We start from the raw sequence: 25,024 nt of genomic DNA on the forward strand, positions 1-25,024 counted from the left end.
ATTCATTGAATCAGATTTTGGACTTCTGACCTATGAGAACTATTTGATAATAAATACATGTTTTGATTCATTAAGTTTGAGGTGATTTGTTGCAATAGCACTTGGAGACAAAGTCAAAAAGCAGAAGTTAATACATATAGAAAGCATTGAGTGCCAGGATATGTTCTATGTAAGATATGTATATGTGTGTGTATGAATTCCTTTATTAGAATAATCTTACGAGAAAGCAATTTTTATTACTACACTAAGGCACTAAAACCCTAACTCTGACCCTTATCATGCCCTAGTAGCACTATGATTAAGAAGAACAGTAAAATTAGGGTGCGGAGGACTTGTGGTGGTGGCTACTTGTGCATGGAAGGACTGTAGTATATGCCTTATCCTGAAGTGGTAGAAGGAGGCTGCTCAGTAGCTAGGGACAGTTACAAGACAATGAGCCAGGAGTGTGGCTCATTGAGCCAGGAGTGTGGCTCATTGTCTTGTAATGCGTCTCCTGTCTCCTGTAAGAATCCCTTGTGATTCTTACATTCACACAGATGGTACATGATAATCTCTCCATCTCACATTCCTCTATTTATTCACATTTGTGAAGTCCCTCTGCCATGTGTAGTAAACTGATACAACTTCCAAAGATGTGTCATGTCCTAATCCCCAGAATGTATGAATGGTATCTTATTTGGAAGAAGGAGCTTTGCAGATATGATATATACGCATTATGTATCTTAAGTGTCTTGGGTCAACATTGTGCAGTTTTGTTCATTCACTTATTTTGAGGTTGCCAGACTAAGCCCTGGCTTGGTTTAGTAAATGAAGTTTTATTGGAAAACAGCCATGTCCATGATTACTATTGCCTAGTTGCTTTTTTTCTCCAGAGGCAGAGCTGAGCAGTTGTTCTAAAGAGCATGGTCCATTAAAGCCTAAAATAGTACCTGGTCCTTTGCAGATGTTTACTGACCCAACTTAGTACTTCCCTTATAGGAAAGCGTTAGTAAATACAAAAGTTATGCTACTTTCAAATTATATGTTAACCAATTAGAAACAGACTTGCCTGTTCAAACAAATGGGGTAGAAAAGCTGTGTGTATATATGAAGCCCAAGACAGTAGTCTACATCTGGAGAGTAGGGTGAAGGCAGAAAACTGAGATGCTTCTTGACGTCATCTTAACCCCTGAATCTCTGCTCTTGCAATGGGGCTAGCCCTTAGATATTTTCTGATATATAAACCAATACATTTATGTTTAACCCAGTTGTTTCAGTATGATTTTTTTTCTTAAAAAGACCCTTTGTATTACAACAGTTTCATATTTCACATATCCGGTTTCCCCAATGCTAACATCTTACATTAATAACAATCGGACATTTGTCATTTATAATGAACAGATATTGATATGTTATTAAATAATGCCTATTTTTGAAATTCTTTATTTCTTCATAGTATTTTTTCTGTTCTGTGAGGTACCAACCAGGTACCATTTAATCACCCATGTCCTATGCTCCTCTTAGTTGTGACAGTTTCTCTGACTTTTCTTGGTTTCAGTGACCTTGACAATTTTAACTAGTCCTGATTTCTTGATTGGTTATTTAATTTTAGACTGTGTCTCTTACTTTGTGTTAACAGATATTTTTTCAGCATGGTTTGCCCCTTGATGAGTACAAAGCCAAAATAGCCCAATCAGGAGAAAACAGTGACTAAAAGTTCAAATATTATTTGTACTACTGGGGCTGACTACTGAAGCAGTGTCTTCCCTGACAAAAGAAGCAAGGAGCTTTTATTGGGAAAACTTAGTGCATAGTCATACTAGAGGAATGATCTGTGTAGAGGTAGGCACATTTCTGAGCATTCTCAGATCAAGATCATACTTCTATGTTTAAATATGGTGTAGAGGATGCCTCCTGGGTGGAGATTCTAGCATTGTAATGATGCTAAAATGAGATTATAATGAGCAAAGTTTACTTGAACTCTCCCACAGGAGTGAATCAGAATGACTCAGTGATTTTGGTTGGTTCCTTGTGGCTTTCTCTGGTGAGATTTACCAGGAACAGTAGAATAACTGGAAGTGTTAAAACTCATTAAAACTGCAACATTTTTGTCCTAAAAAAGTACCTGCCTAGGAACTAATAGAATGGAGCTGTTTTTAGGGAGAGACTTAAAATTCTCTTAAAAATTTCTTCTTGAGATTCAAGCATATAACAAGATAAAATAAATGTAATTATTTAAATATTTTCATACCTTTTCATTAAAAAATCATATTGAGTGAGGTAAGTCAGGTCCAGAGAGACAAATGGCACATGCTTTATATGAGGAAGTTAGACATAAAGTATAAACATAATTTAAAACATATACATGGCCATATGGATATTTACATGGTCAAACTGAGTAATATCAGACTGAATGTAGGAGTGAGATTCCATGGTATAACTTCTGAACAATTATCTAGCGGTTCAACAAGGTGATGTTAGGAAGCTGAACATGTGTTAATGGAGAGGGGTAAAAACTAAAAGAGGGGCTGAGGAGTTAAAAGAGTGGTGGACAAATATGGCCATAATATTCAATGTACATATGAGAAAACTGACATAAGGAAACTTGGGGAGATGGGTGGGATAGGATAGATGGGGGTGAGAGAGAGAATAATGGAGAAGTTGAACCTGATCAAGATGCGCTATACACATAAATTGACCTGTTCGGATAAAGCCCCTTTGTACAATTGTTTGAAGGAAACATTATTTTTTTTTTTCTGTTGGTCATAGGGCTTGAACTCTGGGCCTGTGCACTTTCCCTGAGCTCTTCAGCTCAAGGCAAGCACTCTCCTACTTGAGCCACAGCGCCACTTCTGGTTTTCTAGTGGTTTATTGGAGATAAGAATCTCATGGACTTTTCTGCCCAGGCTGGCTTTGAACCGTGATCCTTGGATCTCAGCCTCCTAAGTAGCTAGGATTACAGGTGTGAGCCACCAGCGCCCAGCTGGAAACAATTTTTAAAAAACTGTTTCAGTATCATTTACATGATCACTAATCATACTTTTTAATTTATCTGAAAATAATTTATACTTCTAACATTTCTCATTCATACTTACATGAATCTACCACATTTGATAAATGGTATCACTAACACACTGCACAGAATAGTACAACCAGAACATTGTAGATGGAACTTAGAGAATATTGACCTTATTCAACTAAAACACACTTCAAAATATCACATATAATGTATCTAAATATTTGTGATACATTGACAAAGAAAGCTTCAATTGGAGGACAAAATTTTGCTCACCTTATTTGGGCTTATGATAGTGTCTCAAATGATGTTTCCTTTTGGCCTTCTTTAATTGTCCAAAAAACATATAAGTAAATTTTTATTTTTATTATCAAATATTTCACAATATTATGTTCCAAACAAAATGTAGCGTAATAGTTAAAGGTTCTGTCTGTATGTCTTAGATATTTTAGTCAGTTGGTAACTCGGCTATTTAAAATTTAAATGATGTCAATTGAGATATAGAGCGATCAAAAGATGTCTCCAAACTATACTTAACATGTGGCTATGCTCGTGAAACTCAGGCTTTACTGAAAGTGGACAAAATCACTGCTTCTACAGTTAAACCAGAAAAATACCTCAGGAGGTGTACCTACATAAATGATATGATTTACTACCAATAGTATCTAATTTTTTTGCAAAAACAGTAAGTGCCTTTTATTACCACATACTAATGTTCAAAGGGTTTCATACAGATTATAATATATTTTGATCTCAGCCACCCTCCCTTTATTCTTATCCTCTTCCCACTTCCAACTTCTATTATCTAAATTTTAAGCATCCATTTGTCAGCACTACATGTCAATGCCAAAGGCCAACATACAATAGTGTAACGAAATTCTCTGCCAGTAACTACTGGAGAAAAGTGACTGTGACAGAAGTATAAGATGTCACCCGCAGCATCTCATAGCACATTGTTGGACATATCGAAAACAGTGCACCCTGTCTCAACTGCACTGAAGTGTAAATATTTATGATAAATCTGAAAAAGGTCCCTTTGAATTAAGTCTTTACATTATAATAACATTTTTAGTAGTATAACATTTTCATGTTATATAAACTATTGAAAAGCAGATTTTTATATACATACATACATATCATATTTTCTTGAACTATTAGTTGTAGGGTATCTGAGATGAGTACCTCTTCCATATTCAATTGTTCAGTTCTGAAATAGTGATAGTATGCTTTACTTTGAATATTTTTTTGAATTACTGATATTGCAGAAAATAAAAACATTCTTCTGGAGCTTAGTTTTTGTGCTTTTGTTCTTTAAATATATGATCACTAAACAGAAAAAACTGAGGAACTTCTTTAGGTACACATTCTAGGATCTAAAATATGGAGATTTAGGAAATCTAAGTGTGGATAAGGAATTTTTATTTTAAGCTACTCAGATGATTCAGATGCTTATATGTGCAGTCAAGCTTAGTAAAGGAAGATAACATGCTTTTTCAGGGTTCTTGTAGTTTCTTAGAAATTCTTGAGTTGAAGATGTGGAAGGCTCTGAGTTGAATCTAGAATGAATAACTTCTATTGTATTATATGCCCCAGGGGTTTTTGTTTTTGGGAGACAGAGTCATGATTTGTAGCCAAACATGGCCTTTGAACCCTAGTAAAAATAAAAGCAGAAATAAGCTTTGGCATACCTATAATTCCAGCTACTTGGGAGCAGAGAATTAAAATTCAAAGATTTTAGGCTAACCTAGGCAAAAAATCCTGGGCATGGGTGGCAGGTACCTTCTTATGCTGTCTATGCAGAAAGCATAAATAGGAGGATTTCAGTCCAGGATGGTCCAGGTATAAATTCAAGATTCTTTTAGACAAATAAAGCAAAAAGAGCTTATGGAGGTGTTTCTTAAATGGGTAGAGTTCTTGCTTAGCAAATGCAGAGACTTGGGTTCAAATCTCAGTACCACAAAGACTAAATCCTCACAGAAGATATCAGTGATAGTTGGTTGAGAAAAAGACATGCATGAATTGTTGAGCCTGCTATACGACAGAGACAAGGACAAATTGTACAAAGATGAGCAAGTGCTGTTCCAAAGCATAAACATAATGTGTGTGTGTGTGTGTGTGTGTGTGTGTGTGTGTGTGTGTGTGGTTGTGTGCACAAGTAAGTCCTGCAATATTTTTGCATCCAGATTATGATAGAAAGTTGTTGAAGTGTTTAGTTGAATAAGGTCAATATGCTCTAAGTTCCATCTAGAATGTTCTGGTTGTACTGTTCTGTGCAGTGTGGTAATGATACCATTTATCAGATGTGGTAGATTCATGTAAGCATGAATGAGAAATGTTAGTAGAGAAGTATAAATTATTTTCAGATAAATTAAAAAGTATGATTAGTGATCATGTAAATGATACTGAAACAGCTTTTTAAAAATTGTTTCCAGCTGGGCGCTGGTGGCTCCCACCTGTAATCCTAGCTACTTAGGAGGCTGAGATCCGAGGATCTGAGGATGGGAAGGGAATGGGAAGGGGAAACAAAGGAGGAGGCAGCAATGCTTGATAAGAAATGTACTTATTACCTTGCCCATGTAATTGTAACCCCTCTGTATGGTATTTTCACAATTAAGAAAAAAATAAAAAAGAAAGTTGTCTTGGGGTTGGTTGAAGGGGGTTGAGATTATTGAAAGGAGTGACACATTGTATTCATTTATTGCTTTGTTAAATGACACTTCCCTTGTACAACTACTTAAAGATAATAAAAGGAAAAAAAAACTTTTCTTAAACTAGGTACAATTTAGTAGGTAGCAAAATAATTAGATAAATGTTTAGTTTCATTAACATTATGCTACTATTTTCCAACCTAATATGAACTAAATCACATTACAGAAAAGCAGTATAGAAGAGACCATTTTTAGACTGTTCTTTATAATGGTGACTATTTTGAGAAATGGTTTGGTTGGTCAGGAATTAATCTGTGGAGTCAAATCCTAGTTCCACCTCTGTGTCCTTGGACAGATATATCTTTTTATGACTGTTTCTCTTGAATATTGGAAAATATGTAAAAATATTTGAAAGAAGTTATTTTTGAAAGCATTATAGGAAAGCAGAAAGGAGAACATTTTTGTCTGGGGAATCATTTGAAAGTTTCTCAATGAAAGAGACATTTTAAGTGTTCCTCCACTGGTAATAGGTGAGGTAAATGACATTTGTAAATTGTGTGACCTAGGGCAAGCCTCAGTTTTCTCAGATGACATGTAGGAACAGTGTTGTTTTTCTTATCACAGCACGAAGGTCTTGTGGGTATCAGAATGAAAATGAAGTTGTACATTAAAACTGGCCATATAGTGTGAGACCAAGGAGAAAAATGTGTTGGTAGAGTTTTGGTTTCTAGCTGACTTTAGCTGATTCAAGACTTTTAACTATGAAGTAACTGAATCTATGAAATCACAGTAATAATCATTTAAAATTATTGGGTCTTCTGACAGAAGTGTTTCTCTTCATTTTTTTCAGCAGTAAGAAGTTACTGATCAAGTTTTTCTTCATGAGATGCTCAGGCAAAAACCTTCCTTCCTTCCTTCCTTCCTTCCTTCCTTCCTTCCTTCCTTCCTTCCTTCCTTCCTTCCTTCCTTCCTTCCTTCCTTCCTTCCTTCCTTCCTTCCTTCCTTCCTTCCTTCCTTCCTTCCTTCCTTCCTTCCTTCCTTCCTTCCTTCCTTCCCTCTTTCTTTCTTTCTTATCTTTCTTTCTGTTCTCTTTGTCATCTTCACTGGCTGCAAACTGGTGATTTTTCTTTCTTTTTTTTTTTTTTTTTGGGTCCGGTCATGGGGCCTGAACTCTGGGCCTGGGTGCTGTCCCTCAGCTCTTCAGCTCAAGGCTAGCGCTCTACCACTTGAGCCACAGCGCCACTTCCGGTTTTTTTCTTTTTGCTTATGTGGTGCTGGGAATCAAACCCAGGGCCTCAGGCATGCAAGGCAAGCACTCCACTGAGCCACCTTCCCAGCCCCCAAACTGGTGATTTTTCTACCTCTGTCTCCTATATGCTAGGTGTGCATCACCATTTTTAGAATGATAGAAGTTTATTTTGTCTTTTGTGAGATTTATAAGTCTGAAATAGAACTAGTATTTCAGTTTTGAAAACCTGTGGTTTTGAGCAGTGGATTTTTGTTGTTGTTGTTTGCAGTTTTCTAAGTAATTTCTTTCTTTCGAATTCAACTTATGTCCAGGCAAGTCCAAAAAGGTACCTCCCAGTCGCCTAGACAGATTTTCCTGCTGCCTGGGTATATATAGTATGTTACTTCCTTTCTTCCCCACCTGCCTTCCTTTTTTAAGCTTTCCTTTTGCCTTAGCTGACCAGATGTCCTCAGTTCTTTTCTTCCATACTCTGCTTTCAACTAAATTATAAATACTTTTTGCCTTGAGGTTTAAATGATCAAAACAATAACTCAAATATTTGCTTTCTCTCAAAAATAATTTCCTTTCTTGTCTCCCTCCACCTCCTGGTATTGGGAATTGAGCTCAGGGTCTTGCTCTCTTGCTACGCATATCTCTCAAGCTGGTTTTTGTGTCATTGTTACTAATGAGAGTGTACCTATCCTTGACCTGTTTGGGGGCTGGAACATGTAAAAGGCTGCCACGCTTTCTGTTCTCAAACTGTTCTTTTGAAGAAACCATGCTGTGAAGTGACTCTACTTTTCTGTGGCATGCTCATTTCTTGGAATATGTTGCGCCTGATATATTATTAAACTCCTTAACTAGCTTGTATATGGTTATTGAAAAATTGTAAAGAATTCAGTTCTACATATGTTTTGTTCTCTTGGAAGTTCTCTAGAATCTGCATTTAGATTCAACATTCCTACTTTTCCTTTCTCTTTTTTCTTTGTCACTTATCATTTACTTTGAAATGTGAGAGGGCTTTGAAAATATTAAGCTTCAATATTAGTTCAGCATGTTATTTTTATTATACTGCCACTTTGTATTTTATATTTGAAAATGAGAATTGGGTCTCACAGCTGATTCTTTGAAGTCCAGCAAAACCAGTGCAGGAGAAATTATCTTTTTCATTTATTCAAGACTTTCTTTTTAGCTTGTGAATATGGTTAATACTCACTATTTTTAAAAAGTGATAATAGTGTTGGTAGTGTAGCTCAGTGTAAAGTGCTTGGCTGCCATTCATGAGGTAAAAAGGGGGAAAAAAGATGGCTCACAGTAAATATAAAAGCTAGAAGAATCTATAGAAAACAATGTGAGGATATAATCAGCACACACACACACACACACACACACACACACACACACACACACACACACACACACACACACACACACACACACAAAATGTCCAGTTAAATGATAATTTGAATTCTTCTCTTAAAGGAATTAAGTATTTTGGAATGTGTCAACCTGGATTCCTGAAGCATCTCTCTTTTTGTATTACTCCTCACATATATTGTGTATAGATATTGTATATATGCCTTTTCATTTCATCACTTCAAGAATTTGACTGGATATGATTATTATTAAGAAGGAAAAATTAAATTTTGGAAATCTGAAATCTCCCGAGTTGATATAGGAAATAAATTGGCCCAAAGGAATTTAAGTCATCTGAGCTCAAATTCATTAGATTACAAAATCAAAATTATTTCTAGTATTAAACCATGGTAACTCAAAAGTAGTGCTGTTGTCGATTTTTGTGCACATTGTAACTTGAATCTATCTGCAAAAAAGAAACAACAGCTTTATAAGATGCCTATCAGTAACCAATTCTAACTCTTGTTTCTAACCAGGCTTATCTTATCATAAGGGTATAGTGATATAATACAAGGGTCTGAATTAGCTTTCAAAAACAATGATATTATTTTTCAAGTACTGGTCAGATAATCAGAAAAAGTGCATTTATTTCCTAATTTATGCACCATTAAAATTTAATATAAATCTGTATGATCAAAAAGCTTTTAATCTTTTTAAGATTTATTATTAATTTACGGTTGATAAAATTTACTGGAACAAATTTACATAACAGAAGAGAATAGGAGACATGCTTTTCTGTTTCCAGTATAAATTAAGTGATCAGAGAGGAACTTTATTCTCATGTCTTGTGAAAATACACGTGGAACAATCATTGATACCAGGATTAGCAGTATACTTAATTTAAATCTCTGTTACTTGAGGATATGATGGCTGTAAGTTTAAATGTAGTTTAAAATTCTCTTACATGGTAAGTAGTAGTCATTGTTTACGTCCACTTTTAGCCTTTTCACTTCCCTCTATGGTTGTAGAGCAGTAGGCAGAATAAACCTTGAAACAAGCTGTAAAATCACTGCAGTCTCAACCCAGTAAAAATGAGCTAACCAGGGAAACATACCAGCAGGTAAAAGAGTATATTCAAGAGACTTTGTGTTTCTTCAACTAGTTTGGAGGGAGAAACTCAATAAGCTTATTAATGCCCTGTGTTTTTAAAGCATGCAGGCTTAGTGAATTTTCAAATAGCCGTAGTCTTTCATCCTAGTCCTTCCCTTCTCCACTGAGGTGAAATCTGCTGAGATTATTTGCTTCTTCACTGATTAATATTCACTGAATTTATATATATTGCCTTTGGAGTAGGATTAGGAGGAAGTCTAGTTACAGTGGTCACAAGGAAAGCTGTGCCTACCTATGGTTCAGTTTTTTCCAGGACCTCAGTTTATAGGGCCCTAAATTTGTAAAAGTAATGTGTCTTCCGTTTTCAGCATTTTACCGACCATGACACATTAGCCAAAATTCTAGCTCCAATGTTTCCTTTAATTCTATCTTATAGATAGAATAATATAGAATATAGATAGAATAGCTTTTATTATCTTTATAAGACTTTGACTAAAATCAGTTGTGATGTCACATAATTAGTCCCTAATTTTCAGAATATACTTAAGTATCAATTAACTGTGGCTTACTTCCCTCAGACCTGCAGATTTTCTTTTAGGTACAAATACTGAAATACAGTTTTATTCTCCAGTGATCATTCAGAAAGATGGTTAAGGTTTCTTTATTACTTTTTCCTATTGTTTTTGTGTGTTATTTTTATTTGAATTCTACATATGAACATGTATTTTGGTAGCCTTCAGCTCATTGTTAAACTTATTCTAGACTTTATTAACCACCGAATAGTTTTGCTCTACTTTATTTGTAGAGTAGTTCTTTAGATTGAGGGAGAATGGTGGCTTAGTGAGAAGGGCTCGATTCCAGCATACTGGTAATGCAAGAACTTTTTATATTTATTGGTTGTAATGATGGAATTCTGAAGTTAATACAATATGCTTATTTTTCGTGCTCTCGGCTAAGTAGATGTAGATGTTGTTCTAGTAGCCTCTGCTGAATTTCATATGATGTGATAATGTTGATGCACATTCTTTTTTGTTTGTGTGGTTGGAGGCTATGGGGACTTGGATTCTAGGCCTCATGTCCTCACATGACTTCTTCCACTCATATCTGGGCTCTACCACTGGAGACATATGTCCACTTCCAAATTTTTCTTGATTAGTTAGATATGAGAGCCTCATTGATTTTGTCTGCTTGGGCTGGCTTTGTACCTAGATTCTCAGATCTTTCTTAGCTTCCTGAGTAGCTAGGATTACAGGCATGAGCCAACACTGCCTAGCCTTTTCATCTCTTTCATAAGAGAATCTTGTATTCCTGAGTAAAGGAAACAAAGTATTTCTGGGTTTATTTTGTGAACAGGTTGAATTTGACATTAAGTAAGATGTAGTGTCTATATTTGTGGAAATGCTGTAAGCACATATGTATGCACATGTGTAAATGTAACCTCTTTGTATAACTAATAATGCTAATAAAACTTTAAAAATGAATGGAAATGCTATGTTGAATTGTCTTATGATCTGACTTTATATGTATAGAAGTTTCACTTAATGTGTTTTTGCTTTCTGTAGTTTCAGTTATCTTTGATCCACTGAAGTCTGAAAATACTAAATGGAAAGTTCCAGTAATAATTTGTTAATTTTAAACTGTAGATCGGTCTGTGTAACATGATAAAATCTCTTGCCATCCTACTCAGCCTCACCTTTGATAAGAGGCAGACATGAATTATCTCTTTGTATATTGTATCCACACTATATGTACCACCTGCTGTTTAGCTATGTTGTAGTCAGCTTAGTTATCAAGTGGACTGTAGTGGTATAATAGCATTTAATTTAATTTAATTTTACTTTATTTAATAATGGCAACAAAGTGCAATGTAGTGATATAGACAACTTGGATATACCAAAGGAAATCTGCAAAGTGTTTCCTTTACTTAAAAAGGTAAACATTCTTTGTGATGTTAGGAAAACGAACCCTCAAATATGTATGAGAAGTACTGGGGAGGCTGGGAAGGGAGGTGAAGGGTAAACAAAGGAGGAGGTTGCAATGCTTGGTAAGAAATGTATGCATTATCCTGCCCATGTAATTGTAACCCCTCTGTACAGTATGTTCTCAAATAAAATAAAATTAAATTAAAAAAAAAAAAACAGCCAAAAAAAAAAAAAAAAAGGTAAACATTCTTAAGGGGAAAAAAAAATCTGCTGAGGTTGCTAAAATTTGCGTGAAGTTGTTTATCTCTTTTCTGTGCCTAATTTATAAATTAAAGGCTATCATAGGTATGCATACATAGAATATATACATAATAGTTATCTCATAGCAAAACTATGATATCAAGGTTGTCTAGGCTAAGCAATTGAATGTGGATCACAGTGAAAAATCACATATTCTTTTAAAAAATAATATCCTACATGATGGTTAGGTTTGGGCTGATTTTGTGAAAAGCATTTTTCCTTTTATTTATTTATTTTTTGCCAGTCCTGGGGTTTGAACTCAAGGCCTGGGCACTGTCCCTGAGCTTCTTTTGCTCAAGGCTAGCACTTTAGCACTTGAGCTACATCGCCACTTCCAGCTTTTTTTTTTTTTTTTTTTTTTTTGTTGGTCATGGAGCTTGAACTCTGGGCCTGGGTGCTGTTCCCTTAGCTCTTTAGCTCAAGGCTAGCACTCTACTGCTTGCCACAGTGCCACTTCCAGCTTTTTCTGCATACATGGTATTGAGGAATCAAACTCAGGGTCTCATGCATACAAGGCAAGCACTCTACCACAGAGCCACCTCCCCAGCCCTATTTTTACTTCTTTTTTTTTTTTAATTTGTTTACCCTTCACCTCCCTTCCCAGCCTCCCCCCTCCCCCCCACCCAATCATACCCCCCCTCCCCCCGACACCGACATTGTAAAGCTGGTTTTGACATGACATTTTGTACTTCTCATTGTTGCAACAGGTCCACCTGAATCCTTAAACGACTTGTTTGTCCCCATCTCCTCCACATGTTATACTGACATCAAATATAGTGAAAGCAGGGGTTACACTGTGGGGGAGGGACATACAAAGCAACAAAGAAATAATCTTATAAATGCGTTAGAAACACATGCATGAAAAAAACAAAAACATTAAAATATATATTTGAGGGTTCGTTTACAAATTCAACGCAATACCTATCAAAATTCCACCCTCATTCTTCAAGGAAATAGAAGAGGCAATCCAAAAATTCATATGGAACAATAAAAGACCCCGAATAGCAAAAACGCTCCTCAATGGAAAGAACACTGCTGGAGGAATATCAATACCAAATTTCAAACTCTACTATAAAGCCATAGTAATCAAAACAGCTTGGTATTGGCATAAGAACAGACCTCAGGACCAATGGAATAGAATTGAAAACCCAGAAATGAACCTACAGACCTATAGCCATCTAATCTTCGATAAGGGAGCTAAAACAATAGAATGGAAGACAGACAGCCTCTTCAGTAAATGGTGTTGGCAAAACTGGTTAACTACATGTAGAAAACTAAAGCTAGATCCTTATATATCACCCTGCACCAGAATCAACTCCAAATGGATCAAAAACCTTGAACTCAAAGCAGACACTCTGAAAACATTACAGGATGGAATAGGAGAAACCCTAGGTCTCCTTGGCTCAGGCCGAAATTTTCTGAATAGAGACCCGGAAACACAACAAATCAAAGAAAGGTTGGACAAATGGGATTGCATAAGGTTGCAGAGCTTCTGCAGGGCAAATGACATAGCTAGCAAGATCAATAGAAAGCCCACGGATTGGGAGAAGATCTTTACTAGCCATACAACGGACAAGGGTCTCATATCTAAAATATACTTGGAACTCAAAAAATTAAACCACCCAACAACAAATCCTCAAAGAAACAACTGCCCAATAAATAAGTGGGCGAAAGACTTAAAGAGAAGCTTCTCTGAAGAAGAAAGAAGGATGGCCAATAGACATATTTTTACTTCTTTTCAGACAGGATTTTATTATGTAGCCCAGGTTGACCCCGAAACCCCTTCTCCCCATCTTCATGATCATGCCTTATTTCCCCAGTGCATGAAAAGCACTTTTTAATGTGAAGTTCTGAGCTAGACCTAGACAAGTAAGTATGTTAAGTCTTGTTTTTTTTCACCTGTTTTATGAGGATCATGATGGTTCTTGCCTCTCAAAGTGGTTGTAACAATCATGTAAAGGACTCAGTACAATGCTTAGCATATAGATTACTTGGTATTTGCTGGGCTTACTACTGCTTACTACTAGAAAAATCAGCTGCTTTTAAACCACATTTCTCTTAAAGAATTCATTTTAACAGCATTCTTCAGCTGTTGGTTGGAGTGCTTCCTTCGTTGCCTTCCTATCAAAGGAGTTAGTCTTTTCTCTTTCCTTTCTTACTTCATGGGTGGAAAATCATGTAGTTTTAAAGTACTGTTGCTGATTCCTGTGGTTAGGTTAGGACTTAACTAACATGGCATTTGGGGTTGTGAAGTTTTTTACGCCATTCAGGATTAACATGGTCCAGAACTGTCCTGTGGTCTTCGGGAGTACGGAGTATCTAATCCTTCTCACTCTGGTAGCCTGTGACCCACTCTGCTCTGTTCCATCCTTTTCCCCCTGCCACTTATTCTTGTTTTGTTTTGCAATATTTTTGTTGCTTGCTGAAGAAGAGAATAAAAACAAACAGATGTTGACCTTGAAAACATTTTTTTAAAACCATTGATAACAGAGGCTGGGAGAATAATTCCTACAAGGTCTATTTTACCTATATTAGTGGTGGGAGGAGGATGAAACTGCCATGTGTAGTGGGGTTTCTGAAATGACAGCAGGGCAGAAGGAAGGCAATTTCCAGAGCAGTTTTGTACAGGGTAGCCTGTACTTTAGTGTTATGTGTCAAATAATGCACAGGTTAGTTCAGGTCTTCACATTTGAAGGGCTGCAGAAGTTAAGTTATATGACCTGTGGTAACAGAAGAACAAAAGGAATAATAAAAAAGAAAGGGGCTGAGACATAAAAGCTTATCTGAGTGTTAGGATTGTTTAGAAGAAAAAGAAGACCTAGATTTTTAATGATACTATGTAAACAGTGCAATTATTTACTGAGGGACATACAAAATAATTGTTTTTTTTTCATTTTATTTTTTTTTGTGAACATACTGTACAGAGGGGTTACAATTACATGGGCAGGATAATGCGTACATTTCTTATCAAGCATTGCAGCCTCCTCCTTTGTTTACCCTTCACATCCCTTCCCAGCCTCCCCCCCACCACAAAATAATTGTTAAAACTTTTTCTAGAACTCTATGTGTACAATATAGTAAAAAATAAAAAAGCTTCTATTACCTTCTCTGCCAAGCACCTTTCTTCTTGGAGAAATTGTTATTAATGTTCTTCCTCCATAGAAATTCAGAGCACCTTGGCAGCCACTTATATTTCTTCTTCCTCCTCCCTGAAAATGTGAATGATAGCATACTATGTGTGCTGTTCTACATTTTTACCTCTTTCTTTTGCCTTCATATATGTTTGTCTCATTGTCTCATTTTTTATTCCATATCATGATCATTAGGCCCGCTTTGTGTTCTCATTTATTCACAAGTAATGTGAGTGGATATTCATTGATTTAATTTTGTATTTGATTTTAATGAGTGAGTTAGATTGGTTTTTGATGTTCTCTCTTGCAATTATAAAGTGCACTACAATGAATATTCCTATTTGTCTCTTATTTTTATTTCTGAAAATAAGATGGTTTCCTAGAAGAGAAGATTGCTGGGCAATTTATCCACAGATGTCTCTGTATAACATGTTAAGGAATTTTTCCAAATTACCTGTTGTCAAGAGCAATTTGTTTCCTAAATTTATTCCCAGACTTGACAATGAATTTTAGTTTCTGGCAAGTAGACTAAAAAGTACATCCATTTTCAGAGCAGCAAGATTAGAACAGCACATATGTAAGTTGTACTTTTGTAGGAAGGAAAAGGTGTTGTATAAGCAAAGTAAGAAGTTCAAGAGCAGCCCAGTGAATGTAATTTTCTCCATCTTCGCCTTTTTCTTTACTTCCACTCTCTCTCCTCCTTTCTACATGCCCTCCCTCTGTTTCTTTTCTTTTTCCCTTAAAAAATATTCTTAGATTTAATGGAAAGCCATGGCTTGGCTGTTGGTTACTTCTCAGTAGAAGACAAATAACCATAACTATGTGACCTGGCAGTGATTGGCACCAGTGTGGCTGTTTTCAAAGTAACGTTATCAACAGTGTTAAAGATGCTGTAATTTTTACTCATTCTTAGTCAGTTTTATTGCTAGCATGGATGTCTGCAGTATAATTTATCTTATTTTATGTTCAACTGATGGCAGTCATTTTTCTTTAACGAGCTATAAACAAGCTAAATTTTGGTTTTTGGTTTTGTTTTTGCTTTTTTTTTAACCTCATGCTGCACTCCTAAGTGAAGGTCTATATGGTATTATTACTGAGAGGAAGGAGAGACGGGTGTTGAAGGCGTGGGCCTAGGCAGGTGCTTAGATAATGCCTATCTTCTCTATTTATCAGTATCATCCTTAACTCAAGGTCTGTAACTGTGCTTCACATTGTATCTGGCTCAGAACTCCTTTATGTATAGATATGCTTTGTAGCCTTCTGTTTATTTGTAGTATATCTGAGATTGAAAAGGATATAAATAAATGCTTGGTTTTTGAAAATACCTATTTCCAACTTATTTCCTGGAAGTTTGGGGAAGAGAAAAATAGTTATTAAAATGAATAGTGAAAAATCACCATCAGTTGGACTCTGCTTTTGGTATGTAGGTCATAGAGCCTAAGGCAGTGGGAGGGTCTGAGATGTGACAGGTGCAAAGTCAGATGCAGTGAGTGTGCTCTTGGGATTTCCTGTCTGTCCCCAGTGGTGATGAAGCCAGCACCGTCACTCACTCACTTCTGGTGGAGCAGCCACACACCTGAGTGTGCAGCAGTAGAGCCGAAGCACCTCAGCCTTGGTGCTCTCTATCCCATGCCTTGACATTTAAAGTTTTGAAATACAGGATGGAGATAGAGTGTGAGAGTAGCACTTCAGGGGATGACAGTGTCTTTTGGTTGGATTCTGAAGTTATGATCCAGCTGACTGATGGAGAAGAGGAAGAAGGGGAAGAAAATTTCAGGTAATTAAGGAATGTGAGTTTTCTCTCTCCTTTTTTATCCCTTGGCTCTTGCCTCTCAACCCTCCTTCCATCATCTTCAGTCTCTTTCAGTAAGTATTTTCTCTGGGAGAAGGCTTGGGGCTGAAAGGAACAGGTTTTGAGTTGTATAGAGCATTCTTTTTGCAACTTGCCATGAGCTTGTAAAATGTATTTTCAATGACTTGTTAGAACACCACGCAAGAAGGAGTTAGACAGGTTTGGTAGTAGCATTTCAGGAATTTCAAGTAGGGACTCATAATGAACTACTAGTACTTTTCCTGTGTCTGATTTGTATCTCATAGATTTGATCTGAATTTGTATCTAATAGACTTCTCCTTTTTTTTTCTTAAAATGTGTTCTGGAGTTTATGTGTTTGTTTATGTGTGTGCATGCAAGTACAAACTCACCTGCCTGCCAGCTTTGTTAGCTTATGCATGTGTGTGAAACCACTTGGTTAAGTACGAATTGGTTATTTTGACCCTTTTTCTTGTCTCTGACCTTACATTCCACCTCCTTACCCATCCCTAAAACTTTCTAGGTTTTTGAAATCTGTAGTGATAACTTCATAATGAAACATTTTAGAAGATACCTCCTGGTTAAATACCTCTCAAGAGTTTAGTGTTACTGGTTATGAAAGAGGTCTTACCAAAGCTTGTGAAAATGGTGCTAGTTGTCAGTTACTTCTGTTATATTAAAAAATTTAGGAAGCTTTATTCTAGCTTTAAAAATTCAGACAGGGCTAGTAACTGAATATTTTTGTAGGTATTAAAATATCTTGATGAAGCTTGAGGTTTGTACTACGTATTATCAGTACCACCCACGTGGGCAATTAGATGTCTTATAATTTTAGCAATGAATACTTGGGAAGGTGAACATATCATTTGCTTCAGATACTGTCTTTATGTTTAATGTTTAAAAAGAGTCTCTCTGAAGTTAAAGGATTTCTTTATATACAGAGTTGATTTTTAAAATGTAGGTACATAACAAGGGAGATATTATATGTTAGGAATTCTTGATAGCCTACACTGAATTTGTTGATCAGGACTTAAAATCAATGAGAAGTGTATTTAAAATGTTAGAAGAAGCCAGGTGCTTGTGGCTCATACCTGTAATCCTAGCTACTCAGGAGGTTGAGATCTGAGGATTATGGTTTGAAGCCAGCCCTGGTAGAAAAGTTCCTGTGAGACTCTTCTCTCAAGTTAACTATTCAAATACTGGAAGTAACACGGTGGCTCAAGTGGTAGAGTGCTAGCCTTGAGCACAAAGAGGCTCAGGGACAGTGACAAGGCCCTGAGTTCAAGCCCCACAACCAAGAAATAATAATAATAATAATAATTTTAGAAGAATAATTTAATATTCAAAGTATCTTACTACTTTATTAATACCAAATATAGTTGTATGTGCTGCTGTTACATATATCCTGTAATTTTGAATGTTGTCAGAATCTTCCTAACAGGTAGTATTTGTTTTGTTGATGTTGAAACTGTTTGACCTATTATAATTGTGTAATTTTCTGCTATTTGTCAAAGAAAGAAACAACTTGAAATTTATTTTGATGATGCTTTAGAATAGTTTTAGTACTAAAATTTTAGATTTATTTGTTAAGCAACGAAAGTTTCTCTGGTACTTTGTGCTCACATTTACAAGCCAATCTGTGTAAAGTGTTTCCTTTTCCCCTCAGGAGTATGTGACAGTATATTGATACTGAGAAAATGAGCCTAGTGTATGCATGTTTTAAGATGCTACGGTTCATAGGACATTTGTTCATATTACCTAGCAGGACATTTCCATAGGTCTCCCAAATCCAAGATGTCTTTGAGATTTGGTCTTATTTACAAATGCCACAAAGTAAGGTGGTAAAGCTTCATTTTTCACCTATTCAGCAGTTAGGCATGAGGAAGGATGGCAGTAGAGGGCTTTCACAACATGCACAGTGTGTTCCTGCTGAATGCCCAACAGAAAAATGTGTGTGGGTGTGGAAGGTGAAGGGTTGGATAGGAGGAGCCATAGCTGTCACTTGGGAGAACCAAGCAGTACACTGTGTTAGATGAGAATTATTTTTTTATAAAATCAGTTTACTAAGTAAATGTGTATATAAAAGTTGTAGTTTGTTTCTTTAAAATCTGTATAAATATACATGAATCTCTTGAAAGAATTAGCACTGTGTCATTTGAGGCCCATGGCTGGGAGAGTCAAGTCACTTGCACCTAGAATGTAGGCTTCTGGTGGCTCTAGCTACCATTTGCTTTAGGGGGAAGCACATTAAAGGTAATCTTCCTCTACCAGCTTTTAAGAAACTGTTTAAAGCAGTAGTTCAGACTCTCCTAACACTGACAAAATTCTTTCATTTGTATTATGAAGTTAACCTGTGTTGCTATGTACTTTATCACTGTGGCAAAAATAACCTAGCCTATTTAGAGGGTCTCACTCCTTGAAAAGGAATCATCCTGTAGTCATGTGATGGGGATGTAGCTCAGTGGTGGAGTGGTTGCCTAGCATGTGCAAGGCACATTCAATCTAGAAGAATCCAGTAAGTAAGGAGGAGCAATATGACAGAAAAGAAAAAATTAGTATTCTAATTCTGCCAAAGATAAAAAAACAACTAGGAGTTGTTATGTACAATTGTCCTAGGATAAAGATGTTATATACAGGGTATCTGTTGATTACATATAAACCCTATAAATTAGATCATATCTTTTCATTCCCAGATAAAGTAAAACTTTATACATGATAAGCCCAAGTGTAATTGACTTTGAAAGTGAAATCGTTTTAGAAAAAGTTTGTTCTGTTTTTACAGATGTTAATCTCTGCAAAATGCTAACATCCAAGAGGGCTAAAGCTGCCTTCTCAGATTTGAAATGCCATCTTTGCCATACTCTTTATATTTGTGAAATAGACTATGTCCAACATAAAGGTTCAGTTAGGAAACACCATATTGTGACAGTGTAAGAACGTAACTAGGGGCTGGGAAGGTGGCTCAGTGGTAGAGTGCTTGCCTTGCATACATGAGACCCTGGGTTCAATTCCTCAGCATCACATAAACGGGGGAAAAAAGCCATAACTGGTGCTGTGGCTCAAGTGGTAGAGTGCTAGCCTTGAGCTGAAGAGCTGAGGGACAGCACCCAGGCCCAGAGTTCAGGCCCCACAACCGACCAAAAAACAAAAATGTAACTTTGAGTCATCTAGGAATTACCATTTACTCAATGCTATGGAAGGCTCTGACTGCCACTGGGAGGTAGACATGTTAATAATATAATCTTTAGTTTCTCTTTCTTGTTACTAGTATTAGACAGTCTAGTAAGTAACATGTAATTTGAAACTATGACACAGATAATATAGTATACAACTTGGGAATACTTTTTGTATTTTTTTTTTTTTTTGGTCGGTCGTGGGGCCTGAGCTCTGGGCCTGGACACTGTCGCTCTTCAGCTCAAGGGTAGCACTCCACCACTTGAGCTACAGTGCCACTTCCAGCTTTTTTCTGCTTATGTGGTGCTGAGGAATCGAACACAGGGCCTCAATCATGCAATGCAAGCACTCTACCACTGAGCCACCTTCCAAGCCCAGGCACACTTTTAAAACTTTTTAGATTTTTAATCTGTAGTTGCTCAAATCTTTCAAATCTTCACCTGTATCTGCATTGAGAAGAGAAATTTCTGACTCCAGTTAATCTGGATGATTTGGTGAATAAACTTCAAATCTGAGGTGGGGCGGGGAATGGCTTAACTAGTTTTTGGCACTGTAGGATCAGTAATATTTCCTGCACTTGTCTAATTTGTTGCTTCATTTCTTCTTTCACTTACTTGGATTGATGCCTCAGGTTAGAAGATACTATACAAACCAAATAGGTAACAAGAGCTGTTTTGCTCATATCTCACTGTTGGTGCTCTATCACTCAAGCTTCCAGTTCTGGCTTTTTGCTGGTTAATTGGTGACCAGAGTCTTATGGATTTGTCTCCCTGGGATGGCTTTAAACTGCAGTCCTCAGATTTTAGCCTCCTTGAGTAGCTAGAATTACCAGCAAGAGCCTGGCAGTTTTCTGTTTTTAATGTAAAATACATCAGGCCACTATCTTAGCAAGATTACAGAGTAAATGAAAACTTCCCGGATGCTTGATTTGGGGGCTTCATTACATGTTTACTTTTCTCTAATGATTAATTTTCCTTTCCATGTTCTCATTTGGATAGCTATATTCTCTATTATTATTTGAAATAGAACATGTTATTTTACTCAGATGTTATGTTTTCCTGTCCTGTTTCTTTTATCCTCTATTCTGTACCTCATAAGTTAAAAACTTAGAGTAATTTTACTTTCTTATTTTCTCAGTACCATTCAAGGATTTTAGAATTCTGATTATTCCCATCCTATCCCATCCCTGATATTTAGTTGAGAGCTGTTTTTTTTTTCTTTTTCTTTTTTGGTACAGGGCTTGAACTCTGGCCTCTTGCTCTCCCTTGGCATTTTTTTTTACTCTAGCACTTGAGCCATGCCTCTACTTTGAGCTTTTGCTGATTAATTGGAGATAAGAGTCTCACTGGCTTTTCAACCAGGGCTATATTCAAACCTCAATCCTCAGATCTTAGCCTCTTGAGTAGCTATAGGCAAGATCCACTGGCTTCTGGCTTAGTTTAGGTTTCTTGATTTTCTTGAGTATTTTGTCCAAATAATTCCTAAGAATACTTTAATTTCTTATGATTCAGTCTTTGTTTTCCATTGTTAAATGTGTTAGTCAACTTTTCATTGCTATAACAACTACCTGAGACAAATAACTTAAAAGGATGAAAGTTTATTTTGGCTTACAATTTCAGAGGCCTCATCATGGTCAGTTTTGGTCCATTGATATTGATTCTGTTGCAAGGTATCATGGCAGTGAAAGGAAGGGGCAGTGACAGAGGAGGCTATTCCTCAAGCCTATCAGGAAGCAAAGAGAAAACCTGGAAGAGGCTGAGTGGAATCACAAGATCTCTTCAAGGGGATCTAACTTTCTTTCATTAGAAAGGTTATACCATCTCTCCATAGTGGCACAGCTAGAGACCAGCCTTATTATAAGGTCATTGGGGAATATACTTAAATCCAGACTATAGCAGTTGGTAACTTGTTCATTCTACCAAAATACATGCAAGAGTTTTTGTTTTTTTAAATTGGTCCTGGGCTTGAACTCATGACCTGGGCGCTGTCCATGAGCTCAAGGCTAGTACCTTCCAACTTGAGCCACAGCTTCACTTCCCATGTAAGAGGGTTTTTTTATCCTTAGTTACATATCTAGGACTTTTACTCTTTAGCTTGGAGATAAAATAATATTTGATACTAATAAAATATCAATATTTTATTAATTAAAATTAACATTTGAGTATCCATTAATAAAAATTAATTAGCCATATTAATCATAAATGTTTTGATAACTTAATAAAATTAATGTAATTCTTTTTACCAATGTATGCATCTCCTTTCTCTCTATGCTTTGCTCTGGGGAAGTTAATGGCTTATGATCCATTGCATTTCTGGAGAAGTCTGTCTTTCTAGAGAGACTTAAGTTTGTTGGGTTACCCTGAGGCTTCAGTGATCTGATATGTTTGATATGTTTCATATCTGATATAAAAAATTAGATTTTTCAGATTATCTGCATTTTCCTTACTGGGATGGGAGTTACAGGTTTCTGCCTTATAAGCAGAAGCACAAATGCACCATAGCCATTTTAATGACCCTTTTTGATAATACTACAATCTGAATTCAAATGAGTCTGGATAGCAGATAATACAGATGAAAAATTTTCAGAGAATGACTTTTCTTCTAAAGAGGGTTAATAATTTGGCACTTTTGATCCTGTCAAGAATTTGTTTTTAGGTCTCCTTAGTGTTTGTCTATTGCTTTTCTTCCCTAACTCTGAAGATGTGGCTTTTCTGGAATCTTAGTTCAAGTTTGTTATTTTTGTTTGTTTCTTGTTTTTGGTGCAGCTCCATCTTATCACTGCTTGCTATCCAACCTGTCCTCACTACTACTGGGCTGATGAAGTGTCTAGTTGTTTTTTATTTTTTCGTCTGAATGACTTTCTTGACATGTTTACTGTGTAGTTAACAAACTTTGAAGCCAGTTGTTGATTTAAGGTATATTCTTTTTATTACCCACTTTGGAAACCCAACCTCTACATTTTCAGTCCAACTAAGATTGTAGTATTGGGCTGGGAAGTTGGGTCAGTGGTAGAGTGCTTGCTTCGCATGCATGAGGCCCTGGGTTCAATTCCTCAGCACCACATAAGCAGAAAAAAGCCAGAAGTAGCTCTGTGGTTCAAGTGGTAGGGCACTAGCCTTGAGCTGAAGAGCTGAGAGACAGTGCCGAGGCCCAAAATTCAGCCCCCACGAATGACAAAAAAAAAAAATAGTATTATACTTGGGCTGTATTTCTATCATTGATTTGGAATTTTTTGCATGCCAGAACAAAAGATTAAATGCAAAATTCATTTCATTGGTTGTTTTTCTTCTTAAAGATTTTACTCTTATGGGGTGGGGTGTATCAGTGGCTAAGTACTTGCCTAGCAAATGCAATATCCTTAGTAACAAAAAAGATAGGACAAAAAAAAGTTTTAAAAAGCCAGGTACCAGTGGTTCATGCCTCTAAACCTAGGTACTCAGGTGGCTGAGATCTGAGGATCATGATTCAAAGCCAGTGGGGCAGGAAAGTCTGTGAGACTCCAATAAACTACCAGAAAACTGGAAGTGGTACTGTGGCTCAAACTGGTAGAGCATCAGCCTTGAGCGTAAGAGCTCAGGGACAGTGCCCAGACCTAAGTTTGAGTTCCATGACTGGAAAAAAAAATGTGCTCTTGGAAGTGCCACATGTTTTAGTTGCTTTTCAGTGTCTTTAGACAAATAATTTGATATATTTTACCAGCATTCACAGTTGTTCTTATTGAGAGTAGTACTTTGATGCATTTATTTATCAGAACAATTTCATGGACATGGACATACTCATACGAATCTCTCATGTTTTGATCTCTAGGAAGATGAAGTCTTCAATACATTCTGAAGAGGATGATTTTGTTCCAGAACTACATAGAAATGTTCACCCTCGAGAGCGGCCTGATTGGGAAGAAACACTTAGTGCAATGGTAAATCTGTTATGTTTGTATGTATGTACGTATGTACGTTGTACTTATATAATAACAAGGAACTGAAGAAGCATTATTCACCAAAAATGTACAGTTTTTTTGCTTTGTTAATTGATTCAGGAAGTATTTATTGAACAAATACTTCAATTTAGGCATTTTTGTAGACTGTGGGCAGAGTTACTGGGTTTGAACGGCTAGATAATGTGACAAAATGGTTGCTGGTTATGTAGGATTATGAAAATCTCCCTTATTTTAGGAAGATTTTATGTTTAAGATTTTTTTAACTAAATGATTTTCCTTGTTTGATGAGATTTGAGCAGGCACTTGGATGTGAAGGAGCAGGCCATGTATTTATCTGAGCCTACATCATTTTAGGCAATGGAGTTAAAGGCTGTGGTTTAGAGTTAAAAGGCAAGCTGGAACAAACACAAGTAGGGGAAATTAGCTGGAACTGAAATTTCTTGTGGCTGAATTACCTGGAGCAAGAGAAATAACAGGAAGAGACAAGATCAATGAAGTAGTTTTAAGTGGATGGAGAGCAGACTATACAATTTCTTATAGTCCATTGACAAGATCTTTGTTTTTTAATGCTGAGTGAAATGGAAACCATTAGAGGATTTTTGACAAGGAGATAACATGATCAGGGTTGGAATTTTAAAGGAAGTCTTAGATTGTTGTGAATAGGGGATGGGCAGAGGAATAAGGGTGTTATAGTTGGTAAAATAGAGGTGGTAGCTTGAATGAGAATAGAAATAGTTATAGTTACAACTGGCTATATTCTCAATATACTTTTTGTAGATAATGCCAATAGTTATTGTTTATGAAGGATGACTTCAAGATTTTTGACCTTCTTAACCTGAAGAATGGAATATATACTTACTGAGTTGCTGGTAAAACAGTGTATGTTGAGGAATAGATGGAAAAAACAAGCATAATTTTTTACAAAATCTGTTTGATTTGCTCATGTACTTTATCAGAACCTTTTAAATTTAGGTCTATTAATAATTTATAATTTAGGTCTATTAATAGGGACAATGAAATTATTTGTGGGAATAACATTATTTAGTTGTGGTTCTGTCAGCAAAACAGTGTAACTGTTTATCTGTTAGTGCTGATTTATGTAATTTTACATATTTCATTTTTGAAAATGTCTTTCATTATTTAAATGCTATTTAAGCATCCACAACATGGACATAAGTTTCTAAGTACATGATCCTAATTGGGCATTTTTCAGCACTAGTGGAATTCTATAAGATTCTCCTGTTTATATTTGCCTTTTACCATCTCATTGTATTTCAGATTAATCATTTACAATTGAAGATTAGGTGTAGTTGTTTTCAGTTGCACAGTTAAATGGGATTTGCAATATGAAATTTACTTTGCACTTACATTATGCTTTGACAATCCCTTCTGAGCCTTCATTTTGAGCTTGAA

The 25,024-nt window shown here is 36.2% G+C and overlaps 1 protein-coding gene across 2 annotated transcripts in view; it reads left to right on the forward strand.

Moving 5' to 3' along the window:
* The window catches only part of Arhgap32 (Rho GTPase activating protein 32), a 236,650-nt gene that overhangs the window by 84,013 nt on the left and 127,613 nt on the right, over positions 1 to 25,024 (forward strand). For both annotated transcript variants that reach the window (XM_042674912.1, XM_042674913.1), the window contains exon 2: positions 23,482 to 23,590. In XM_042674912.1, coding sequence (XP_042530846.1) covers positions 23,486 to 23,590 — 105 coding nt within the window. In that variant the 5' untranslated portion in view covers positions 23,482 to 23,485. The remainder of the gene's footprint in view (positions 1 to 23,481; positions 23,591 to 25,024) is intronic.

The sequence above is a fragment of the Dipodomys spectabilis genome, unplaced genomic scaffold (assembly GCF_019054845.1).
Source record: "Dipodomys spectabilis isolate Male_0828 unplaced genomic scaffold, ASM1905484v1 ptg000023l, whole genome shotgun sequence".
Classification (NCBI taxonomy): Eukaryota; Metazoa; Chordata; class Mammalia; order Rodentia; family Heteromyidae; genus Dipodomys; species Dipodomys spectabilis.